We start from the raw sequence: 25,015 nt of genomic DNA, 5'->3' as shown, positions 1-25,015 counted from the left end.
TGTCATACTCGAATTGTCATAAGTGTGCTGTCAGCTCATTGGTCACAAAGCAGGAGAGGGGCTGGGAATTATGTTTTCAAACAAAGCGTTAATTCCATTAACATTTATAGACTACTTTTGGTTCTCACTGTATTACGGGACAAAGTGCGTCCCTTATTAGCTCAATACGGGACGTGTACTTTTGTTTCTAAATACGGGACGATTCCGTTTTTTAAGGGACGGTTGGCAACCCTAGTCAGGGCTGTGAGTCACAGTCTGCAGCATAAAGGTCCTTTCACATCAGATGCAGCATGTGCTGCTAATGCTAACTGCTAACTAAAAGCCAAGGATCCAGAATTTGTTGCTGGCTGCTGAGCTCTGTGGGTTTTTGCAGCAGCTCTACCTGATGCACCTGCTCCTTGTCGTTTCTATCTCCGACTTTGTCCTCTACAAGAGTTTCTGGGTTTTTTGCTGGTTCTTCAAATGTTCAATAAAAACATGTATGCTAATTCATAACGAAGGAAAGCTTTGTAAGTATCCCCACTAGTGAAGACTGTCCTTTCCACAACACTGCCCCCCCGCCGGAGGTTCGCAGCGCTGTTGAAAAGGTTCAGGAGGTCCCTGTATTAAGCATGTAAACCTGTGACACAAAAATCACAAAACTCAGACCACCACAGACTGTTTTCCTTCGTGGAGATGAAGGAAAACGCTGGGCTGGCATGTAAAAGGGCATTTATTCCCTTCAAGGACCTGCAGTTCAAAAAAGCACCCCTCCGACAGCCAAACCCACCTGTTCTCTGATTGGATAGTTAAATTTGTGATTGACATGACATTGGCCAATCAGATGAAAGGAAGAAAAATGGGGTCAAAATTCGTACTTGTAACTTGAAACTTGAGTGCAGACTTTCTCACAGATTTTTTGGCTAAGTCCACACACAAATTCTTTTTACACATACAAAAAAACTGATTTACAAGTACAAAATATTTATGACCACAGTTTGAGCCCATAACCTTGTGCCCAGAGAAAGCAAAAGCCAGATGTGTTTTTTATTCATACCATCAGTGACTACAAACACGCACATTACCAACTCCGGAAGACGATCAAAGCAGCCAAACGTGAGTACAGGGACAGGGTGGAGCAACAGTTTGACAACCCTCGGAGTATGTGGCAGGGACTAAACACGATCGCAGACTTTAGAGGGAAAACCAGCACACCGCAGACCACGGCCTCTCTGTGTGAGGATCTTAACTTATTCTACGCTAGATTCGACACAGCGAACACCATGAGACCGGACAGTGTGCGCACCGCGGATGACGTCAGTGCACACACTGTGTCTGAGGAGGATGTGCGGAGGTGCTTCAGGAAGGTGAACGCACGCAAAGCTACTGGTCCGGACGGGATTCCCGGCCGCGTCCTCAAGTCATGCGCGGCTCAGCTGGCTGGAGTGTTCACGCACATCTTCAACCTTTCCCTCTCTCTGTCTGTAGTCCCAGCCTGCTTCAAAATGGCCACCATCGTCCCTGTACCCAAATCCTCCACCATCTCCTCATTGAACGACTGGCGACCTGTAGCCCTGACCCCCATCATGAGCAAATGCTTCGAGAAGCTGGTCAGGGACTTCATCTGCTCTGCACTACCCGACTCACTGGACCCTCTACAGTTCGCATACCGCCACAACAGGTCCACTGATGATGCCATAGCCCTGACACTACATACTGCTCTGTCACACCTGGAGAAGAGAGACACGTATGTGAGAATGCTGTTTGTAGATTACAGCTCAGCATTCAATACCATCGTTCCCTCGAAGCTGGACAGGAAACTGCAGGATCTAGGACTGAGCAGCTCCCTCTGCAGCTGGATCCTTAGCTTCCTGTCTGACAGACGCCAGGTGGTCAGACTGGGCAGCATCACCTCATCCCCCATCACACTGAACACTGGTGCTCCACAGGGGTGTGTACTGAGCCCTCTCCTGTACTCACTCTACACCTACGACTGCACAGCCACTAACAGCTCCAACATCATTGTGAAGTTTGCGGACAACACTACAGTGGTGAGTCTTATCACCAACGGTGATGAGACGGCTTACAGGGAGGAGGTCAGCGCCCTGACCCACTGGTGTCAAGACAACCATCTCACACTCAACGTCGCAAAGACAAAGGAGCTGATAGTGGACTTCCGGAGGTGCAGAGAAGTACACACCCCCATCACCATCAGCGGCGCTGCTGTGGAGAGAGTGAGCAGCTTCCGGTTCCTTGGCGTACATCTGGCTGAGGATCTTACGTGGTCAGTACTAGAGATGGCACGATACCACTTTTTTATGTCCGATACCGATACCGATATCATAAATTTGGATATCTGCCGATACCGATATGAATCCGATATAGTGTTTTTTAATCAACAAAACTGTTTTTTTTAAAATATCTTGCTGAATTTTGTATAAGTTCATACTCAAGTTTAAAACAACAACTACACTAAAGCTATTCTGTTATACCTGTATGCAAAAAAAAATGTTTCATAGTTCAGCAATACTGATCAATCTAATAAACTTAGACCTACACCATCCTCCCTATTCTGGTATTTTAAAGAGTACTTAGCGTAAATATTAAGCAACCTAACTAATAGGGTTCCAACTCCCAGCAACAACAAAAATAAATAAATAAAAAATAGGGAACCACCCCTCACGCGCCACCTCATGATGCTTAATTGACGTAATCAACCTTAATTTGATGCAGTGTGAAAAAAAATGCACAGAAATCAATTATTTTTCAAGAAATATTAAATAGATTCAACATCTTTCTTCAACAAAATTGCAGACTGCACAGATGGTACCTTCCCAAAGGAAAAAGTACTATAGCTTACTAGGGTATATATATTACCGTAGACTTAACAGTTACTATATACAGTAATGGACTTCTATTCCTTTTACATCAAATTAAAACTTTGGGTGTAAGATTCGGATAATTATTTATTAAAAGCTAGACATTTTAAATGAGAATAAAGAAAAGTATGTCTTTGTGCCCCCTTTTCCCTGTTCATGCCCTATCGGCCCCCCTGGCTAAACTTTGCTAGATCCGCCCCTGCACAGTTACAGCCGTCAGCTGCGTAGAAAAAGATCCTTGAGTAGAAAGTAATATTAAATAAATTCTAACAACAGCTGATCAAGCTTAAACGTGCTGCTGTTGTTCAGCCGCTGGTTTCCTCTTTCTGGTGCAAAGTGGGCCAAAAACAAACAAGAGAGACGGACTCGCGACAGAAAAGCCGATCAGCTGATCGTTAAGCAGTTTCATGATTGAAGTAGCAGCCGGAGAGCGAGAGGCAGTCGCTCCATATATCGCTTGTTAAGCTTAACGCAGGCATGCTTTACAAACATTCAGAGATGGACTTACACACTTGCTTTACTTCTCTCGGGGATAACTTTGTCGGAGATGAAATGCCAGGTTGCTAGCGAAGCTCCACATGCTATCCAGACCACCGACAGGTCCCGCATGCCACAGCCGCTCTATCACGTGATGCATACTGCTCCGACGTGCTAACGTTCTGAGGTGAGTTACGGCGTGTTGCAAGTTTTGTGAGGTGCTTTCGTGATATTTAATGGATCGGATTACATTTTTTATTTTTCTCCGATATCCGATCCAGTAATTTAGGTCAGTATCGGACCGATACCGATACGTAATATCGGATCGGTCCATCTCTAGTCAGTACACACAAACAAAACACTGAAGAAGGCGCAGCAGCGCCTCTTCTTTCTCAGGAGACTGAAAAGATTCGGCATGAGCCCCCGCATCCTCAGGACCTTCTATCACTGTGCCATTGAGAGCATCCTCACTGGATGCATCACCACCTGGTATGGCAACAGCACCACCTACAACTCCAGCGAGTAGTGCGGTGCTCTGAACGGATAATTGGAGGTGAGCTTCCCTCCCTCCAAGACATCTATAGGAAGCGGTGCCTGAGGAAAGCGGGGAGGATCATCAAGGACTCCAGTCACCCCAGCCATAAACTGTTCAGACTGCTTCCATCAGGAAGGAGGTTCTGCAGCATCCGGTCCCGTACCAGCAGACTGAGAGACAGCTTTTTCCATCAGGCCATCAGACTGCTGAACACGTCATAGACACCTCACCTTTACTACTGGAACTTTAACATTATGCACTCCATACTGTACAGTAATGCCACTGTTTTGCACATGTCTCAACTCTGTATATTTTTATATATTTTATTTATTGTTTACTCTATTTAATTTGTAAAATATGTGTACACACACACACACACACACACACACACACACACACACGTAGAAAAATATTTAGTATACACATCCAGAAATGCATATACTATTATATATTGTACATATATTTATTAGTTTCAGATGTAGCCATCCTTGTATTTTGCTTGTTTACATTATTGTATTTTGCACAACTCTGTTGCTTGTGAAGCTCGCACACAAGAATTTCACTCACATGTACTGTAAGTACCTGCACATGTGATGTGACAATAAAAGTGATTTGATTTGTTTAGTTGGTGCATTGTGTGCTTATTAATATGATGGCTTGTGTTAACTGTTGGATACGAAAATACCATTTTTACAAAGGTGTGGAGAGTTAAGCAAGGGTTATTCACTTTTACAGGGAAACTACAATGTTTTGCTGATTGGGTGAAGAGTTTTCTTATTTGTGTGTAGAGTTTTGCAAAAATAGCCAATAGTTACAAAAAATGTGCTCAAGCCATCAGAAAAAACTATAATCTAAAGTAAAAACAACCACAACAGCATATTTACAACTAACAAACATTGCAAAGTGAATTGCTCAAATGTAACATAATGTGTGTGTGCTTGCTCGCGCGCGTGCGAGTGTATGTGTGTGTGAGTGTGGGTGTGTGTGTCTAGGCATAAGTGCTGATGAGGTGCTAAAAGTCACCTCATCCTTGCTCCGGTAACAATTAAACTTGTTGAACTGGTTGAACTAATAACAATAATAATCAGTTAACGATTTCAGTGTGTCTGTCTGTATCAGCGCCTGTGTCTGTGTCAGAGTGTTTTTGCATGTGTGTGCCTGCATCAGTGTGTGTGTCTGTATATATGCATGAATGTGCCGTTTGTTTCATGAATTCATCTTGTGAGTCAGTTCCACACCTCTTTCAAGACTTCCACATGGCGCCTTGTCACAGCCTGTGTGGGTGGAATGAGTTCAAACAAATCATCAAACAGGTACCAGAGGATATGATCCTGATGCAGCCAGAAGAATCGGTTTGACCCAACACGATGCATGCATTTGACCTGGACTTGTGTTGTTTGTATGTTTAGAATGATGCCTGGATACAAATCATCGTCATATCTGAGAATACACCATTTACCAATCAGCTCTGGACTTTCCCACTGGATTTCTTTTCCTGGATCCCCCCCACTGCCTGTCTGTGACACAGCCGGTTCTATCTTCTGGCCAAAAATGAAACACTGGGTGTTGAAGCACTTGCCGTTAAACTGCTTCTGTGTTGTGCACATGCAGCTTACATCACAAACCATCAGTTCTCCTGGAGCTACAGTAACGACCTGGTGAATTCTCACGGTTCCAGGAACAGCTGATATCTGCTTCGGCATTTTCTCCATAGCTTCCTCAACATCTTCACTTTTCACAAAGAACAGTTTCACACTTGTGTTTGTTTCAGACAAGGCCCTGAATAACTCTTCTGCATCTGGGATGTCATGGCCCTTTGCTACCATCATGTCAGCTGCTCTTTTTAAGGCTCCCCCGACACCATCTGGTGCTCCTTTTACATGACTAGCCTCGAAAAAATTCCAAGAACCAGCCTTGAATCCTCTTATGTCCAGTTCTGTAGTGAAAAGGTAGAAGTTTCCTCATTGTTTGTATTGCGTACAGGGTCCGCCGCTTAAAAAGTGCAGCACAGACACTTGTGGATGTTGCCCTTGAAGGTAATCTAGCACAGGATTTAGGTGCTGCCATATTGCTGGAGGGCCTTTATGTCTACTGGGGGAGATGGTGCTAAAGCACACAGGCTCTGAGAGCCCACCAACATACAACACACCAGTATGAACGGTGGCCTGCTGATGTGAAGCCCCAAAGTGGACCACCTGAGCTTGAGAACTGTATTTACAGCTGTAGTTTTCTGAGAAGTCAACATGTATCAAAGCCTCCTCCCCTGACATGTTGTTCTTCAGCTCACGGCAGAAGGCATACTGCTGGACTGTGCGCGCTAAGCATTTATCAGAGCCGTGGTTGAATGAACATACGCGCTCCCTCAGACGTGACTACAGACGCGCTGAAAGGAGATGGAAAAAGGACAGATTGTATGTTTCTCTACAGATTTTAAGGACTTTCTGTCCTTCTGCTCACCAAGAAGCTGTAAAAACTGCAAAGACACAGTTTGTCTCAAACTTAGTGTCAATAAACAGTCACAGGCCTCAGGTACTTTTTAACGTTCTTAATCACTTTCTTAGTTTATGTGATAATTCTGGAGTCACTTCTTCACCAAGTATGTGTGATGATTTTTTAGCATTTTTTAATGACAAGATCCTATCAATTAGGATTGATAGGATCTTGTCTCGTTGTCTGCTGCCTCAGATCAGAGTCCTTCTCCTGTGTGCTCAGTTGTCTTAGAGCAGTTTGATCCTGTCTCCCTTAAGGACTTGACCGCGGTAGTTAGTAACCTAAGATCATCACACTGCCCCTCTGATTGTCTCCCCCCGAGCTTGCTTAAAAGCACTTTTAATACTGTTGGGCCTTTTATCCTGAGATTAATTGATACGTCCCTTGCTACAGGCTGCGTCCCATCATGCTTTAAACAAGCTGTAGTTCAGCCTCTTCTTAAAAAACAAAACCTGGACCCAACTGTTCTGTCCAACTACAGGCCTATCTCAAAGCTTCCTTTTCTATCTAAAGTCTTGGAGAAAGTGGTCTACCTACAGTTGCAGGCACACCTTAATTTTAATATGATCTCTGAAAAATTTCAATCTGGTTTTAAATCACTACATAGCACTGAGACGGCACTTTTAAGGATTTTTAACGATATTCTTTTCACTCTGGACTCTGGCAGCCCTGCTGCCCTTTTATTGTTGGACTTGTCAGCAGCTTTTGACACGGTCGACCATGACATCCTGTTATCACGGCTAGAATTTCATGCTGGCCTAAAAGGATCTGCACTACAGTGGTTTCGTTCCTATTTGTCAGAAAGGTTTTTTTATGTCAATATGGCCACCCACAACTCCAAAATAGCCCCTCTTAAATACGGTGTACCTCAAGGCTCTATTTTGGGTCCTGCCCTGTTCGCACTCTATTTGTTGCCATTGGGCTCCATCTTCTCGCGGTACAGCATTTCATTTCATTGTTTTGCTGATGATTTGCAGATTTATCTACCTTTAAAAGCAGGGTCAGACCATCCGCAGCTCTTATTACGCTGCCTGGATGATGTCAAACAGTGGTTATCATTAAATTTTTTAAAGCTAAATGAAAATAAAACTGAGGTTGTCATTTTTGGCAACTTTAATCATATCGACAGCACTCTGGGCACCGTTTCCTCGTATTGTAAAACACATGTAAAAAACCTCGGTGTCTACATTGATGGTTCTTTTAAATTGAATAAGCAGGTGAGTGCAGTAGTTCAGTCCTGTTTTTTTCAGTTAAGACAGCTAGCCAAGGTAAAGCCATACCTTCCGGCTAACGTCTTTGAGCGTGTTATTCACCTTTTTCTTACTTGCAGATTGGACTACTGCAATTCATTGTATTATGGTCTAGATCAGGCCTCCATCCATCGTCTTCAGATGGTTCAAAATGCTGCTGCTCGCCTGCTAACTGGTACCAAACAGAGAGAGCATATAACCCCAGTTTTAGCTTCTTTACACTGGCTTCCTGTCTCCTACAGGATCCAATTTAAACTTTTACTTTTGGTTTTTAAGTCACTTAATGCCCGAGCCCCTCCTTACCTGTCTGAGCTCCTCTCTGCCTATATGCTCCAGGAAAAACCACGAGGTCTAGCTTAAAACTAATGCTGTCCATCCCACGGACTAACCTCAAATCCCGTGGTGATAGATCCTTCTCTGTGGCAGGTCCCAGACTTTGGAATAGTCTCCCCTTAAATATTAGATCTGCACAAACACTTGAGCAATTTAAATCTTTACTAAAGACACATTTCTATGCCCTGGCTTTTAACACACTATGACCCAAGCATTTTGGTCTTATTTGAATTAGTTTAGTTATTGTTTTAATTCTTTTACTGTCCTTTTATTGTTTTTTATTGTTATTATTGTATTACATTGTTGCTTTTTAATACCATTTTTATATTGTTAAGCACTTTCTGCAGCATCGGCTGTTTGAAATGTGCTATATAAATAAGTTTGACCTTGACCTTGCTGCGTGATAATAAAGTGATGCATTTAAATTTCCTTACAAAGCTGCGGAGGAGCTCAGTGAGGTCCTTTTGTGTGCCCTCCACAGACTTCCTGACTGTCACCTTGACAGTTGCCTTTTCTCCCTTTTTGTGTATCTCCTTCTCCTCTATTACCCACTGGGTCAGTGGTGTGTTTGCGGTGCTGTTGTATGCGGTTGTCGTGTGGACAGTTTTGTCCTTGCAATGGATACACTCTCCATACATGCAACTCTTGCTGGATGAGTTGCAGCAAACCTTCTCTATCAGTTCTTCAATGTTGGCAGTCTCAAGCTTCACTGCCAGGAAGCTGAGATTTTCATGCAACTTACACATGCATGTGTCACGTTCAGAGAGTGTTGGATTCACAACCCAAAAGGGGCGAAGATGACAGAAAAGGGAATAGGATATCATCTGGTCTGGGTTTTCCGCCAAAAACCTTCTGTGGATATTTTCCATCGTGTCCATCAGGAACCTCTTCTGCATTTTTAATTTGTCCTTTGTGAGTGTTTGTTTGGTTCCTGTGGTCATTCTACTCGCGTCATTCTTGAGATTGAACGCCTTGATTCTTCTTTTTAAGTCTTCAGTGAACCTGCTGGTCCTGTTTCTTTCAAAATGAAGACTGTCATGATGTCTGAAACTCTTGTTTGAAAATCCGAGGGAGTCACTTGCACAAACTTTTGCAACCTGTAATTTTTTTATAATTCTCCCTGTCGTGACTTCGGCAGTCAGCTGCCTTTCTCTGTTCTTGGTGGCTTTTTTGTATTTATTCCTAATATCTTCAATCAGTGATTCATGGAAAAGTAAGGTTTTTTTTAAATTTGTGGGTTAACGGGGCAATTTGAAGTGAATCGTGTTATTTTCGACTGTGGTGAATCCAAAGATTTCTTTGAACGTTGGCACCTTTTTTGTATTTTTCTTTGCTTTTCCTTTCTTTTTCAAGTTTCTCCTGGAGTTCCACTATTTGCCTCTTGAGCTTATTTTTTTCAGCTCTGTACTTTTTCCGAGCCACCAGACGTTGCCCACAAAGCAAAGCAATTAAAGTTGATTTGTGTGTGGAAAGTTAAAGCCTTTTTCCTCCTGCCCTCCCTGTTTCTAAAAGGACATTTTCACTGTAACACTGTTAACTACCCATTGCCTTAACCTAAGCTGCTCTCCACATTTGTCTTTTCTTACGCTGTTCTCTTTTACTCAGTTCATTAATTGCTTTCTTCTTCCCTGCCTCTTCATTCTTTCTCCATCTCTCAGCTCACTCTGCAGGTTTCTCTCCCTTCTTTCAGGATCAGCTTTAAGGCGTTCCCGATACTTCCTTTGCCTTTCTGCTGCTGTTGTTGGTGCCATCTTACTCGCATTCTTAACATGGAACATAAATCACATTCAGCATGCATGCAGTATAAGAATGTTGATTGAATATAATAATAATTAATTTAAATAATTGGATAACTTAACAACCAAGGTATTAAAATCTCAACCCCGTTACAATCAAAAACATAACAGGGTTGAGATTTTTGCACAAACTGGCCACTGCTCAATGTAGTGAGTACCAGACAGAGAGCACATGGCATGCATGAAATTCAAAATCACCATATATTCATGAACTAAAAAAACCATTTTCATTTTTTCATGTGACGGTGTTGAGTCACTGAGTTTGACGACCACAATATCACAAGATAAATGACTAAAAGAAAAGAAAAGATGGGAGCAACTTGCCTGTCTCTGTGGTGCTGTTGTCCAAAAGACTTCAGTGATGTCACTTCCTGATGTATTTGGAGTTCTGGATCACACCATTGTAAGTGTGGCTCAATTTTAAATACCATCTCTCTTTACTCTTAAATTTAACAAATATGTTTTTTATATTTATCAAACTAAAAAAATTAACATGTTGTCATGGTCCTGGGTGGTTAGACCCAACGTTTTGTGTTTCATTTTGGTGTCCCCTTGTGTTTTGTGTTAATTCTTATGTAACCTGGTGTAATTTCTGTGTCGCTCTGCCCAACAGCGTCTTTCTGCCCTTCATCCCGTGTTTGTATGGTTCCAGGTTTGTTCTTTAGTTGTTCACAGTTTATGTTTTAGTTTTGTTCATTGTCGTTCACTGTAAATAAACTCACTCGCATCACTGCCACTGACTGCAACTTGGGTCCTTCTTTCTTTCTTTTTGTTTTTGCCTGTCCCGTCTTTTGCCATCAGAATTGTTGTCTGAAGGCCAAGAAAGATGCCAAGCAGATTTACTTTACCAAGTGGATCATCATGGCGTCGCCATATTGGTCCATTTGATTGACCTTTATTATAATTATGTATTTATTTTATTTTCAGTTGTTACAGGCGGAACAGACAGAGGGGAGAAGAGATAGTGAGAAAAGGGGGAAGAAAAAACAACAAAAAACCAAACAAACCCAAAGCCCCGCATCTGGCAAGTTGATCATATTATTGCTTTGTAATATGTCCGGATTGTTCCAGGTGAACGTTTGCATGGGATTAATGAAGACTGTTAATTTTAGAAACTCCCACCATGCTGTCAGAGAAGAGCTGATGTTGACGCTTTTGAAGCATTCATATCATTTGATGTTTCAATCAATCAATCAATCAATCTTTATTTATAAAGCACTTTTCATACAGAGAAAATGTAGCACAAAGTGCTTTACATAGTTAAAAGCAGCCCACCCCACCCTCCAACTCACTCCCCACACTCTCAATACACATATATCCCCCCACCCACACACACATACACACACGCGCACACTTAAAGAGTAAAAATTGGGCTGGGCTCGCATGAGCCAAGTGAGGAAACACTATAACAGGGAGCCGTCTGCACCGGGAGCCGGTCACAGACCGCAGCCTCCAGGCTGGGCACACAGCAGGAGGGAGGCAAAGGAGCCCCCCAGTTTGAGCTGATAAGTGTATATATGACATTTCTAGATTATTACATAGTGCTGTTCTACATGTATCCAGGGTTCATCTAAGAAGGTGTGTTCAATTCAATTCAATTCAATTTTATTTATATAGCGCCAAATCACAACAAAAGTCGCCTCAAGGCACTTCATAGATACAGAGAAAAACCCAACAATCATATGACCCCCTATGAGCAAGCACTTTGGCGACAGTGGGAAGGAAAAACTCCCTTTTAACAGGAAGAAACCTCCGGCAGAACCAGGCTCAGGGAGGGGCGGCCATCTGCTGCGACCGGTTGGGGTGAGAGAAGGAAGACAGGATAAAGACATGCTGTGGAAGAGAGACAGAGGTTAATAACAGATATGATTCAATGCAGAGAGGTCTATTAATACATAGTGAGTGAGAAAGGTGACTGGAAAGGAAAAACTCAATGCATCATGGGAATCCCCCGGCAGCCTACATCTATTGCAGCATAACAAAGGGAGGATTCAGGGTCACCTGGTCCAGCCCTAACTATATGCTTTAGAAAAAAGGAAAGTTTTAAGCCTAATCTTGAAAGTAGAGATAGTGTCTGTCTCCCGAATCCAAACTGGAAGCTGGTTCCACAGAAGAGGGGCCTGAAAACTGAAGGCTCTCCCTCCCATTCTACTTTTAAATACTCTAGGAACAACAAGTAGGCCTGCAGAGCGAGAGCGGAGCGCTCTAATAGGGTGATATGGTACTACAAGGTCATTAAGATAAGATGGGGCCTGATTATTTAAGACCTTGTATGTGAGGAGCAGGATTTTGAATTCAATTCTGGATTTAACAGGAAGCCAATGAAGGGAAGCCAAAATAGGAGAAATATGCTCTCTCTTTCTAGTCCCTGTCAGGACTCTTGCTGCAGCATTTTGGATTAGCTGAAGGCTTTTCAGTGAGTTTTTTGGACATCCTGGTAATAATGAATTACAGTAGTCCAGCCTGGAAGTAATAAATGCATGAACTAGTTTTTCAGCGTCACTCTGAGACAGGATATTTCTAATTTTAGAGATGTTGCGCAAATGGAAGAAAGCAGTCTTACATATTTGTTTAATATGTGCGTTGAAGGACATGTCCTGGTCAAAAATGACTCCAAGGTTCCTCACCGCGTTACTGGAGGCCAAGGTAATGCCATCCAGAGTAAGAATCTGATTAGATACCATATTTCTAAGATTTTCAGGGCCGAGTACAATAACCTCAGTTTTATCTGAATTAAGAAGCAGAAAGTTAGCGGCCATCCAGGTCTTTATGTCTTTAAGACATTCCTGCAGTTTAACTAATTGGTGTGTGTTATCTGGCTTCATGGACAGATAGAGCTGGGTGTCATCTGCATAGCAGTGAAAATGTATGCTATGTCTTCTAATGATACTGCCTAAGGGAAGCATGTATAATGTAAACAGAATTGGTCCTAGCACTGAACCCTGTGGAACTCCATAATTAACCTCAGTGTGTGAAGAGGACTCTCCATTTACATGCACGAATTGGAGTCTATTAGATAGATATGATACAAACCACTGCAGCGCAGTACTTGTAATACCTACAGCATGTTCTAATCGCTCTAATAGGATATTATGATCAACAGTATCGAACGCTGCACTGAGGTCTAGCAGGACAAGCACAGAGATGAGTCCACTGTCAGAGGCCATAAGAAGATCATTTGTAACCTTCACTAAAGCTGTTTCTGTGCTGTGCTGAGCTCTGAAACCTGACTGAAACTCTTCAAATAAACCATTCCTCTGCAGATGATCTGTTAGCTGTTTGACAACTACTCTTTCAAGGATTTTTGATATGAAAGGAAGGTTGGAGATTGGCCTATAATTAGCTAAGACTGCTGGGTCTAGAGATGGCTTTTTGAGTAAAGGTTTAACTGTGTTTTAACCATCTAGAGATGAACTGAAGCCTGTTGGCTAAAAAGTAGTGATTAAAGTTTGCCTTGGTCCTTTGTAATGTTTTTAAGCTGATACGCGGGGGTTTATCTTTCCAAAGGAATTTAGAAATATATCAGTTTAGAGATCTGCACCAATCTTGTGATGGCTTACTTGGGATCACTGAAAATAAATAGTTTATTTTTGGCAAGACCATCATTTTTATAACAGCAACCCTTCCCATGAGTGATATGGGAGAGATTTCTAGCCAGATCGCCTTCTACTGTCTTTAAAAGTGGGATGTGGTTTCATTTAGTTAGATCTGCAAGCAAACCATCTGGACCTGGAGTAAAACCATCTGGACCTGGAGTAAAACCATCTGGACCTGGAGTAAAAACATCTGGACCTGGAGTAAAACCATCTGGCCCCTCCTTCACCACAGGACTGCTGCCCCAGCCGTGACACATGACACAGTCTGATTTAATGTTTTACAATTTTTAAAGTGTTTGTTTTTTTATCTGAAGAGTATGTAAACATCTGGTTTCAACTGTATATTTGATGATGTTGGTGTTTGGCTTGATTGTTAGCACAAAGAGGGAGAGAGAGGGAGAGAGAGGAGCAGTGAGGGAGAGAGAGGAGAGCCATCCATTGGATTCGATGCTGGCGTGATCACAGTGTACACGTGGTCCAAGGACTGCTTGGGCGTGTGGGTTTTCTCAGTCACATAAACAAGTAGTGGGAACATTGCAGTTTAGATAACTGTGCCCGGAAATGCCAGGGATTTGGAGCTGTAGGAGCAAAACACATCTGGACTGTGTTACATTATTGTAGCACTTTTCATCTTAACACACGGATACACACCTACACACACAGACAGGGAACATTAAGGCCTTTGGAATGCAAAAAATTTCAACACAATTTAATTTTATTTATACCTCATATAATCCCAACAACAGTCACTTCAGTCTGTTGCTGCATACAGACTCTACAATAATAAAAAGACGTTACTGGTAAAGAGCCTCCTGTGAGATGAGTGATTTATGTTGGCCTTTACATAGGAAGTAAGGAAAAGTATGAACATCTCATCTCATTATTTATTTTTGTATTCTTCTTACTTTATTATTATAGCAGTAGGAATAATAATAAGGGAAGGATTCTGGATCAGTACCATGATGGAAACGTCTGCTCACAGTATATACAGTATTCTGAAGAAGGTCTAAAATGTCACTGTTGTACGTGTGTGTGTTTTATGTATATAGATTTTTAAAAATTACTACTCATGATATAACACAGTCCAGACATGCCTCGTAAAGATGCTTCTATAACATTTTCTGTCATCACTTTATTGTGGATTAGGTGCAAGAGTTTTTAAGTGTGGACAATTAAATATTAGATTAATGCAACAGCAAATTGCGCCTTGTTCTCAGATGGACAGCAAGTGGAGAGCTGTAGCTCAGATGAGGAGATGGAAGGAGGAAGAGAAGCAAAGACTGATTCACAGGCAGAGTCAAGTTTATTTCTCACACTTTTTTGTTGCCTTATGCTGTCATCAATCTTTGCATTTTTTTTATTATCTCGTAGCACTTGTTTAATCAGCTACCATCTCTCCGCTTTAATGTCTGCAGTCTCAGATCAACATAGCCTGGCTCTCCTGCACTATCTGCAGCCTGCAGAGCTCCTTTTATTTGCTCTCTCTCTCTACACTCATTTATTCTCTCAGCCTTTTTGCATGAGACGAGCACTTTTCTGCTTCTGTGGTCAGTATATTTAAAAATAGTGAGACTCACTCCCTCATACCACAGGAAGGATGTTCAACATCATCACACTCTAGATCTTGTTTTAACATATGACATAGAAACTGAACATTTAACAGTGTTTCCTGAAAACCCTCTGCTGTCTGATCATTTCCTGATAACTTTTACATTTACAATAATTGATTACACAGCAGTGGAGAGTAGATCTTTTCACAGTAGATGTCTTTCTGAGAATATAATCCACCCACTGGTATCATCGTCAATGCCCTGTACCAACACAGAGCAGCAAAAATCATAGAAATATGGTATCTAACCAGATTCTTACTCTGGATGGCATTACCTTGGCCTCCAGTAACGCTGTGAGGAACCTTGGAGTCATTTTTGACCAGGACATGTCCTTCAACACACATATTAAACAAATATGTAAGACTGCTTTCTTCCATTTGTGCAACATCTCTAAAGTTAGAAATATCCTGTCTCAGAGTGACGCTGAAAAACTAGTTCATGCATTTATTACTTCCAGGCTGGACTACTGTAATTCATTATTATCAGGATGTCCAAAAAACTCACTGAAAAGCCTTCAGTTAATCCAAAATGCTGCAGCAATTCATGTATATATTGCATATAAGGCCACTGCAGCATTCATTGGCTTCCTGTTAAATCCAGAATTCAAAATCCTGCTCCTCACATACAAGGTCTTAAATAATCAGGCCCCATCTTATCTTAATGACCTTGTAGTACCATATCACCCTATTAGAGCACTTCGCTCTCACACTGCAGGCCTACTTGTTGTATAGAGTCCTGATGTACACTGATCCTTCAGGGAACAACTGGACACAAACACTGACAGCAAAATGTGCAATGAAGCAATCAAAGTAACTGATAACTATTTTTTCTCACCACTTGTACACAGTTACTGAAATGAACACAATATGGTAACTTTCCATTAAATCTTCCAGTTTTAGTAACAGTGTAAGCTGTCGACAAAGCTTTCACAGCTGTTTCCAGTTGCTGAAGGTGATTCTTGGGTATTGAGGGTGTAGTATCTACTGCAGACAATCTAAATAGTTGATATCATGCTGCTAAATATTTGAAGCTGTTGGCAGACGCTGAAAAAGGAGCTGCTGCAGAATATTTTAATCATCTCCAAACAGCTGCGAGGAAAACATCCGTCTGTCTTGTTCTGGGGTTTTTCCTCACACTTTGCTAAGTTCGGCATTGTGAAGTTGCAGTTGTGTCAGTTTGTGATTTCCAAAGAAGACAACAGTTCACTGAGGTAACAGCAGCAGCCTGATCACACATCAGGGACGTCGTTAGGATCTTGAAGCATCAGCCCAGCCCCGAAGTCTTTCACACTTTCAGTTACAGCAATTTTTAGAAATTATTTATTAGAATGTTTTAGTGAAATTAAAATAAAACATCAGACACTGTGTGCTTCCTAAAGGTTGAAGGCAGATGTGTTGGAATAATAAGAATAAGAAACATACTGAAAATGAAAAAAGACAAAGAAATCAGTGAAAACTGGAGTTTTTCAACTTTGTTACTTTTTTTAAAACAGCAGAAGAACAAAGTTGATGTGAACTTTTACGTCTTGCATGTTGATTTTGACCCAGGTGTTATCCACATATCTGTGCCTGTGGCTTAGTGCTCTCACTATGAAGGAGCCAAGAGCCCTACTTCCACTCCCTGGTTCAGTTTCCTGACAGTCTCCACTGCTGCAGCTGTACACAAGTGAGACCGCATCAAAGGAGGCTGCGGTTTCAATAACTGATTCATCCCTGGAGTATGGAGCTTTTTGAGGCTTGAATGAATTCTTAGTCAATGTTATGTGGCCAAGTAAACAAACCAGATTCCTCAGGAAATTATCGGGTGAAAGGTCTAAACTGAAGAGTGAGAGAAAAAGCAGCCAAAGGAAAAAGATTAAAAAAAGAAAAGAAAAGTTTGACTCCTTGGAAAATGGAAAGAAACGAGGCGAGGCTCACTACTTTTACACTGTATTTGAACTTTTCATCAAACTGCATTAAACAAAGAAACTAATTATTATTGAAATAACAATATCTAAGCAGTCATCAAGGGTCACTACTGGTTTGCCTTCTACAGGCTAATATTTACATCAAGCTTTCTCTTTATTCCTATTGGACGTCTGTCACGTCCTCTTTAGTTTTGTTCTTTATTTTTTCTGTTGCGTTTTGAGAGTCTGCCACTGCTGTCGAGTCACCTGCTTGAACAGCTTCGAGCGGTTCGTCCTCACAGCTGGGCAGCTGGTTATCGCTCGCGCTGGCGTCCTCTGCAGGCTCAGCTGCTGATTCCTGCTGATACAGACAGAAAGCTTCAGTTTCCTTGTAATACTCTCTTTATTTATCATATATAGGAGAAAAACACATTTCTAACAGAGACTGTGTAGTAATACTTCATGTGCATTTGTACAAATATATGACTGAGCTGCTGAGATAATCTGGAGCTCAGACTGTGACGATCACATTAGAAAATCAGGCTTTTTGTGAGAAATTCATGTATATTTTGTATATAAGGCCACTGCAGCATAATCAGGGTCACCTGATCCAGCCCCAGCTGTTTACTTTATGAAGGGAAAGTTTGAAGCCTGATCTTACCAGTAGAGGGCGTCTGTCTTTCTACTCTGACCTACTTTCTCAACAGGACACTGCTGAAAGCAACAACTTTGTTTCCATGAAGCGTGTCATGGATATCAGTGGCCTTGATTACACTGATAAACCTTTTTATTCTTCATGCTGCACCACCTGCTGTTGCTCTTCATGACATCATTTCCTGTCTCCATTTTTTCCCTCTTTCCTTAAATCTGCTGGTCCTGTGAAAGGCAAAAAACACTGCTCAGCAGACCATTTAACACTTTATTTCACATTTATATAGCCCGACTATTTCACATTATTTCTAGAAGGGAGATGCGTCCTGCATGACACACTGCCGCGGATCTCAAAATGGTGGTGTAACAGTTTTATTACAGAAGCTCTCTCATTCTAGTCTAAACAACAGTGTCTCAGTAACTTTCCACTAGAGATGGTCCCCTCTTATCTACTTTTTCTCAGGCAAGTGTGATCAAAATTGTTAAACACACAAATAAAGTCACAAAAATGATCCCAGGAAAAACTGTGTCATGTTAAACATGAAATTCCCCCTTTTTTGACACACTTCCATGTGTCAATTCATCGGAACTAGTAAATTAAAAGAAAACATTCGTAACATCATCTTTCACAAAACATCAGAAATTCTCCTCTCGAGTGTCGTTGCTCCAGCTCTGCTACCCTGTGTTAAATCAATTTAGTTATCATCCTAAACCTGTTGAACTCCTGGCTCCGCCCAGAGCCTGCATCCGCAGAACTGCCTGCAAACAAAACCCGTGTGTTAACATGAACTTCACATTTGCAACTCTGTTTTTCCCCCACTGTCCTTCCCTCACTGATCACAGCAGGGGATTTATGTCCTGATTCAGCCATGAGTCCAGCTCAGCTGATTCATCACTGAGCCCCACCGTCACTGGCATCTGATAGTGCAGCACTGCATCTTCTTTTCTTAGTGTCACTGTTTTTCAATCTGTTAAATAGAGTCCTTTAACATGAAATAGACCTTGTCCACAACAAGTCAATACAGCTGTGATTGTGGCCAATTATGAATCAGTTACCAGTAAATGATAAAATAATAGTTTTATTTTCTGCATGCTTCAGTCAATCACTCACCCAGAGGAAAATTCCTTCTCCTCATTTGTCTGTCATCCTTCCATGCCCTGGTAACTGGCCCATCCAGAGCTGTATCATTTTGAAATGTACATACAACAAGCCAGACCACACCTTGGTCACACCAACCCTTTTTCCACCCTGAGGATGTCCAACTGACGATAGCGCCATTTTTGCCGAAGATGACACCGAGGCGACTCACTTCCACATCGTACGGCCTCAAGATTAACGCCGAGAAGACCAAAGTCCTGACCACCAACAGCTCACCAGCGATCGTCCACCTCGACGGTGTGCAGATCAAACAAGTCCAACAATTTAAATATCTGGGGTCCCTCGTCGAGGAGAAGAAAGTGGCATCATCAGTGGAGATACGCTCCAGAAGTGGGCAGGCGGCGGCAGCGTTCACTTCCCTGCGCTGGTGCGTTTGGAAGAAGAACAACATCTCATTGGCGACAAAGATCCGCCTTTACCGAACCCTGATCATTCTACTTTAAATGCGTTGCCTTAGATGCGTTCTCTGCGTTTCCCTTCGCAACTGTCATTCGAATGACACCATCCTCACCAGCTGCGGCAGCCAACCGACGATCGGCGACCTAATCCAGCGCCGCCGACTCCGTTGGTTTGGCCACATTTGTTGAATGGACCAGAGCCGCTACCCCATGGCCTACTCTGGTTGACCCGCCCCACCGATTGGAGGGTGCATCGAAATGCACCAAAAAAGACATGGATGAAACAAATCCAGGATGATTTGAAGGCCCTTCGACTTGACCTCGAGCAGGCAAGAACCTTCGCCTTAGATCGAAAAGCATGGAAGATAATCGTTGGTCAAGCAAGAGAACCTGCGGCACCTACAGCAGCAGGCCCGGCCCTAACCAATCTGGCGCCCTAGGCAAGATTTTAGGTGGCGCCCCCCTACATCGGCAGTGTAGTGTATGTACTCACAAGAAACCGAATAGCTTTGTCTTTGACCTTTTTTTTTTTACTTAAAGAAAGCAAATTCACAATCAGAATAATTAACAAGATAAAAAAAGATATGAATAAATAAATGAATACAAAAAATAAAAAATGAATATATGAAATACAATAAATTTTACATACATAAACACAATAAAACGTGTCAACAAGTTGGATAAAATAAATTAAAAATACAATATAAATAAGGCAACAGGAAGACCGCTTGATGCTGCTGCATCATGGCTGGGTTGTGCTGCTGATGCTGCATCACTGGTGGGTTGTGCTGCTGAAGTGGAGGCAGCAGCGGTAGATGTGGTAGATGGCCCAGGGGTGGGATTTAGAAACTTCAACAGTGCATCTGAAGAGAGGAGTATGTGACACCACTGAGTATTAAAGTCTAATAATAAAAACATATGATTCCAGGAATAAAATGAAATGATATAATATAAATGAGAAACCAAAGAGATATATGTATGATGTTAACTCTTATGCAAATTAGATTAGATTCAATTTATTGTCATCATTACAGTGAAATGCTGAATAGCAGAATGCAAAGTAAAAGTATAATATCATATGAGAATGTTATGTTATGATTATCTTTGACCGAATCACAGCAGTGCTCATATTAAAAAACAGCATTCCCTCTCATGTGATATTGCTTAATTAACATTAATGATGTGCACTTTAACAACTAGGCTTACAACTATAATATATACAGGGGTGGAAAAGTGACTATTACCTGCAGGGTAAACGTTAGCTAACCAGAAGGCAATAACAATGTAAACAAAAAACACCTGCTTAAAAGATGAATACAAATGAGGAATGGTGGGAAAGGTGGGAGTACTGTAATTACCTAACGTTACATTATTATTTTCCATAACAATTTAGCCCCCTCCACAATATTAACTGACGTTAAAACAGTTAACTAGCTATTTATTGATTAGCAATTAGCGAATCATGTAACATTAGCTTAATCCTAAAAATTTAGGTTACTATCACATTCAGACAAATAATTTCATGTAGGCTAACGTTACCTACCTCTGTCTTTTTCTCGTTTCTCCTCCTCTTCTTCTCTCTTTTTTCTTCCCTGGGCACCTGACAGTTTTGGCCTTTTTGACATCTTGTGTTGATTTTTTGATGTGGTGACGTCCAAAAGGAACCATGATACGGGAAGGGAGGGGGCGCACCATGCGGGGAGGGGGGGCATAATGTTGTAACAAATAATGTTTCTAGCGTAATGTTGTAACAAATAATGTTTCTATTAAATAAGCTTTACTTTGCATTTTAATTAACGTGGGATTATTTTTTGTATTTAGAAATAATAGTACCAACTTTTTTTTTTTTTTCAACATTTATGGCACTGGCGTGGCGCCCCCTGATGGACGGCGCCCTTAGCATTTGCCTATACGGCCTATGCCACGGGCCGGCCCTGTACAGCAGCGTACTGGTTGCGCGGCCAACCACCGCCGCTGGTCGCCCACTAAAGGACAAGAAGAAGAAGAGAAGTGGATGTCCAACGCCATCCTAGTCTGAACTGTCAAATGTGCCATTTCATGACTGGGTTTGCGTCTTTTCTCTGCAGGGTGTCACAGGTGTTGCATTCCCTCACAGTTTTCCGCATCTCTTCCATGTGTGGGTGCAACGTACAGGCCTTCCATGTTCTTCTGAGTCTGTTTCTGCTCTCATGTGAAGGACCATGTGGTTGTTTTAACGATAGTTGACCAGGTTTTGTTAGGGCAACTTGATCTCTCGCCACATACTTTCCAGCGTCCACTATTCTGTGTTGTTTATTTCTCCATCTCACTGATCTTGTAGGCTCCTGCCTTTTGTTTTAATGTCATCGTCTGTCAAATGATGGTAATGACTCCCCTGTTAGAGCATTCATTTGTCAGGTCTGATGAGTCTGTATAGATGTGTTACTCCTTCCTCCTCCTGAAAGTTGTATTGCCTTTGGTGAGAGTCAGAATTTAATCTAAGGCAGATTGTGTGCTCTAATTCACCATCTGGATGTTTGTTGGCTCAGTTTGTAGATCTGATGTCCGTCACTGCCCTGCACAGTGTTAATGCAGAGTTATCAAGGTCAGCATTCTTTTGCTCGGCCTCACTTTTCATCCGGGTTTAATGGGCGTCACGTCACTGGGAATTTCCCCCGTGTTGTGAAACTGGCCTTTGGTTTAGCACCCTCCGTCTCCGTCTGTGTGAGATCGCTTTCCTGCAGCACCGTTGACATTTTCAGGTTATTGTTGTGGGTCCAGCTGCCGGGCCCTGTGTCAGCCTTCTCTCCTCCCTTGTTATTTTTTAAAAAAAGAATATAACCAACTCATACCTCACCAAGTTCACAGGACAACGGAAATGCATAATTTAAATATTACCAAAATAGAATTTTCTTCATACAGTAATCACTTGTGTTGCTCAATCAGCAGAAAACATCTCATAATCCTAACCACTAAATTTATTGTTTCATCACTGGTTGGTCATTCCAGTCTCTTGCTTTGTGAAAGTTAAGCTGTTGTCCTGCAGCCCGGAGAGGTTGTTTGTCAGCAGTGGATAAACTCAGCATTTAGTGTGTGTTAAGTTTCCCTGCTTTAATATTGCTGAAAAGAATTGACGTGTTCATAAGCGCAAGCTGATTTTATTGCATGTGTGGGTTAGTAGGCAGTTCAATGTCTGCGTATGCCGTGGAGCTGTGGATTCAAATTTCTCTACAAAAAGCATTTGATGTCTCTCTGTTTGAGTGTGTGTGTATGTCCTGTCTTTTTATTGCGATAGTCTGGACACTTTCTCAACCTCCACAAGTCCATCAGCCGTACCTTTCAACTCAATTTTAATGCACTTTAGTCTTCAGGGAGAGATTGACCGTCCTCGAAGCTTCTACGTGGAGGTGGAGATGTGAAATTTTCAGCCAAACGTGGCCTCTTTGTGGTTCCAATTATGTTAATCTATCATTTTACTCTGGCCGATGTGCTTGTGGAGGACCAGGTCCGTGGTCACCTGTATTAAAAGATTTATTTAATATCATTTCATCCCTAATTATTTGACACTCTGCTTCTCTAATTTTAAACACATTTCCCCTTGTTGCTAATTTAAATAATCCTGTGCCTTCTTTCCCAATTCCTCCTGTTCTGCTGTAGTTTTTTACCCCTGTTGTTTTGCTCTCTGTTTTAGACACTTTCCCCTGCAGTCACACAGACTGCTTCTCCCAGCTCCTCCACCTCACTCAGCTCCTCCCCTCTGAGTCGGGCTGCCTGCCCCTCCTTCTTCTGTCAGTCTGCTTCACTCTGCTCTGGGAGACACTTCTCCCTCACACTCAACACACCATACAGAGCACGTGTCTCGCTCTGCAAAACCCAAACACACGGTTTTAGATGCAAATTCAGCTTTGTCAACCCCAAATTTAAACCCAAACAGTCTAGAGGGACTATAGCCTGCGAACATAACCCAGGATCTAGATTATCAACCGAACGAACGCGGCCCCATTGCCATAAAGACTATCGAACGAATTATACACACAAGCTAAAAACACTGTATACTCGGGAATCCCACTTGGGCCCACACGCATACCTGTCGGTGCGCCCGTTACTGAGGATTGACACAGCACAGGTCAGAGGTGGGGGCCAACAGGGTGAGGGGACCAGGACCAGGGCCAGCAATAACCTTCAAATTCATACAAGTGAAACAGCTCCTTCAGTCCAACACGAAGCTAAAGTGAACTTTTGCATCTACAGAACATAGACCAGTTCGGGGCCCACAGTGGTGCTGGTGCTAGGGTGGTGTCAGACTGGGTCCAGTCTGAATAAAGCACTGTGTGGACATTCCTTCAGTCAACAGTGGAACATTTAAACTCAACCTGAACAAAAAGCAGGAGGAGCACCGTAACACTATTGAAACACTAATGTGTGGCTCATCGCTAACATGAAGATCGTACCTGTACAGTTCTCGTCGAGTCAGAGCACTGCTGTACTGCCCACTCGCGCTCCCTGCAGATTCACATGCATTGCTGCTGCAAGACTGCTGCTGCTGCAGGCGCACACACAGTGGCAGAACCACCTCATGGAGCCGCTTGAAGGAATCGACAGGACACAACAGTGTAATCGTTCGTTATTAAAAACAATAAAATGAAGAGTCTCTCCTGCAATACACCAAAAATGCTAAATGATGGAAAAAACAAACAAAAGCATTTTACTTTACAGCTGCAGATCATCACAAGATGGGAAACGTGTCTTACTACATCATAACTTGTAATCAGTATCCCATTTTAACCCTACGCCACAACCTGACGTGGACCTGCTGAGACATGTAACTACACGTCGACGCTAACCACACCACTTACAGTTACAGCCGAGTAATATTACACTGAAACTGATGCAATTGGATAATAATGGTCCACAAACTGAAGCTAATGATGTGGGAACTGCAGGGTAACAAGAATGCAATAATGTGCTAATTCCTATGTTATTACTACTCTATTACCTGCGCTAGGTTCTGTGTAATAAGCAGGAAAACGGCCTGTTTCTATTTAATAACACATTAATAACCATGTTAATCTTTTAAAACAAACTGCTAGTCAAGTAAAATGATCATGCATAATGTTAATAATTAGTTTAAAACAATAACACACATGAATCCATTAGACTGTACACTGAAAAATTCAGTTTTAAAAGAAGAACAAGGTTTAAACAGATGATGTTCGGCAGCACTTTGAGCAACAATTTCACAGATATGGGCGTTCTCTATTTAAAAAAGTAAACATGCATCACTATAATTTGTGTATAAAGTTACATAATTTCTTTTCTGGCTACAAGAACATATTAGAACATGTTGGGCTATTTCATGTGGATCATTAGAAATGCACTGTGGGTGGAGGAAATCGTTGCTTAAAGAACTGCAAACATCACGTCTGCTTAAACACGGATCTTCTTCCAAAGCGGGCGGCTCGGTGCCACTCGCTGCAGCAGAGGCTGATCTGTGGATGGTTGGAGACGCCTGTAGAAAGTGTCTCCCTCTGCTGGGCACTCTTTTGTAGCGCTTATGTTACTTTAAATCACATTTACCTTGTGAATGTCGTCCTTCAGTAGCGTCCCACTGGTCTGTATGATCTGTCTCAGTGCTACAAGGATGACAAAGGTCAGTCTGGTATCAGAATATCATACGTAGTATACCAGTAAACTCCCAATAACATTAAACTTGGTTTGCATCTCACCCCTGACAGCTGCAAGGCAGGTATCTTGATTGGCTAGATGGTCTCCTTTCCTCTGCAGCGATGGCCCGACTGTATCTGCCATCACCAAATGCTTCGTCCTACGAGGGCCGGGCTTTCCTCCAGGAACAACATCAGCCGATAGTCCTGCCCGGAGCTGGAAACAGGACACCCCACGCACAGGAGCAGGAACAGAAGAAAGCTCAGCACATCCCAACAAACCACTGGTTCCTTTTAGTTTCATAAAGGTCAGAGCTTAAAGTAAATTTTTTAGA

General features: G+C 42.2%; 1 protein-coding gene and 1 pseudogene across 1 annotated transcript; both read right to left on the bottom strand.

The window, feature by feature from the left end:
• Nucleotides 1-5,096: 5,096 nt before the first annotated feature.
• Nucleotides 5,097-9,705, bottom strand: LOC146581153 (uncharacterized; annotated as a pseudogene).
• Nucleotides 9,706-16,861: 7,156 nt separating this feature from the next.
• On the bottom strand, nucleotides 16,862-25,015 carry LOC146581152 (proline-, glutamic acid- and leucine-rich protein 1-like). The gene is made up of 6 exons (XM_085269668.1): nucleotides 24,744-25,015; nucleotides 24,595-24,650; nucleotides 23,469-23,602; nucleotides 23,105-23,197; nucleotides 17,639-17,706; nucleotides 16,862-17,188 (listed from the first exon to the last, which is right to left on the bottom strand). The coding sequence occupies exons 1-5, from the start codon at nucleotides 24,982-24,984 to the stop codon at nucleotides 17,652-17,654; spliced, it is 579 nt and encodes a 192-aa protein (XP_085125794.1). The 5' UTR covers nucleotides 24,985-25,015; the 3' UTR covers nucleotides 16,862-17,188; nucleotides 17,639-17,651.

The sequence above is a fragment of the Mchenga conophoros genome, linkage group LG3, assembly GCF_057382185.1.
Source record: "Mchenga conophoros isolate Kocher_MC1m ecotype Shallow Benthic linkage group LG3, M_conophoros_male_GT1.1, whole genome shotgun sequence".
In the NCBI taxonomy this organism is placed as follows: domain Eukaryota; kingdom Metazoa; phylum Chordata; class Actinopteri; order Cichliformes; family Cichlidae; genus Mchenga; species Mchenga conophoros.
The sequence above is the reverse complement of the archived record's forward strand: the minus strand, read 5'-3'. Positions and strand labels throughout refer to the sequence as shown.

Bases quoted from the DNA above. Each gene is read 5' to 3' on its own strand.
- LOC146581152 (XM_085269668.1), bottom strand. From the start codon at position 24,984: ATGAAACTAAAAGGAACCAGTGGTTTGTTGGGATGTGCTGAGCTTTCT. The intron at 24,651-24,743 runs GTGAGATGCAAA...TCATCCTTGTAG, and splicing joins CTGCCTTGCAGCTGTCAGGG to CACTGAGACAGATCATACAG. The intron at 23,603-24,594 runs GTAAATGTGATT...GATTCCTTCAAG, and splicing joins TGAAGGACGACATTCACAAG to CGGCTCCATGAGGTGGTTCT.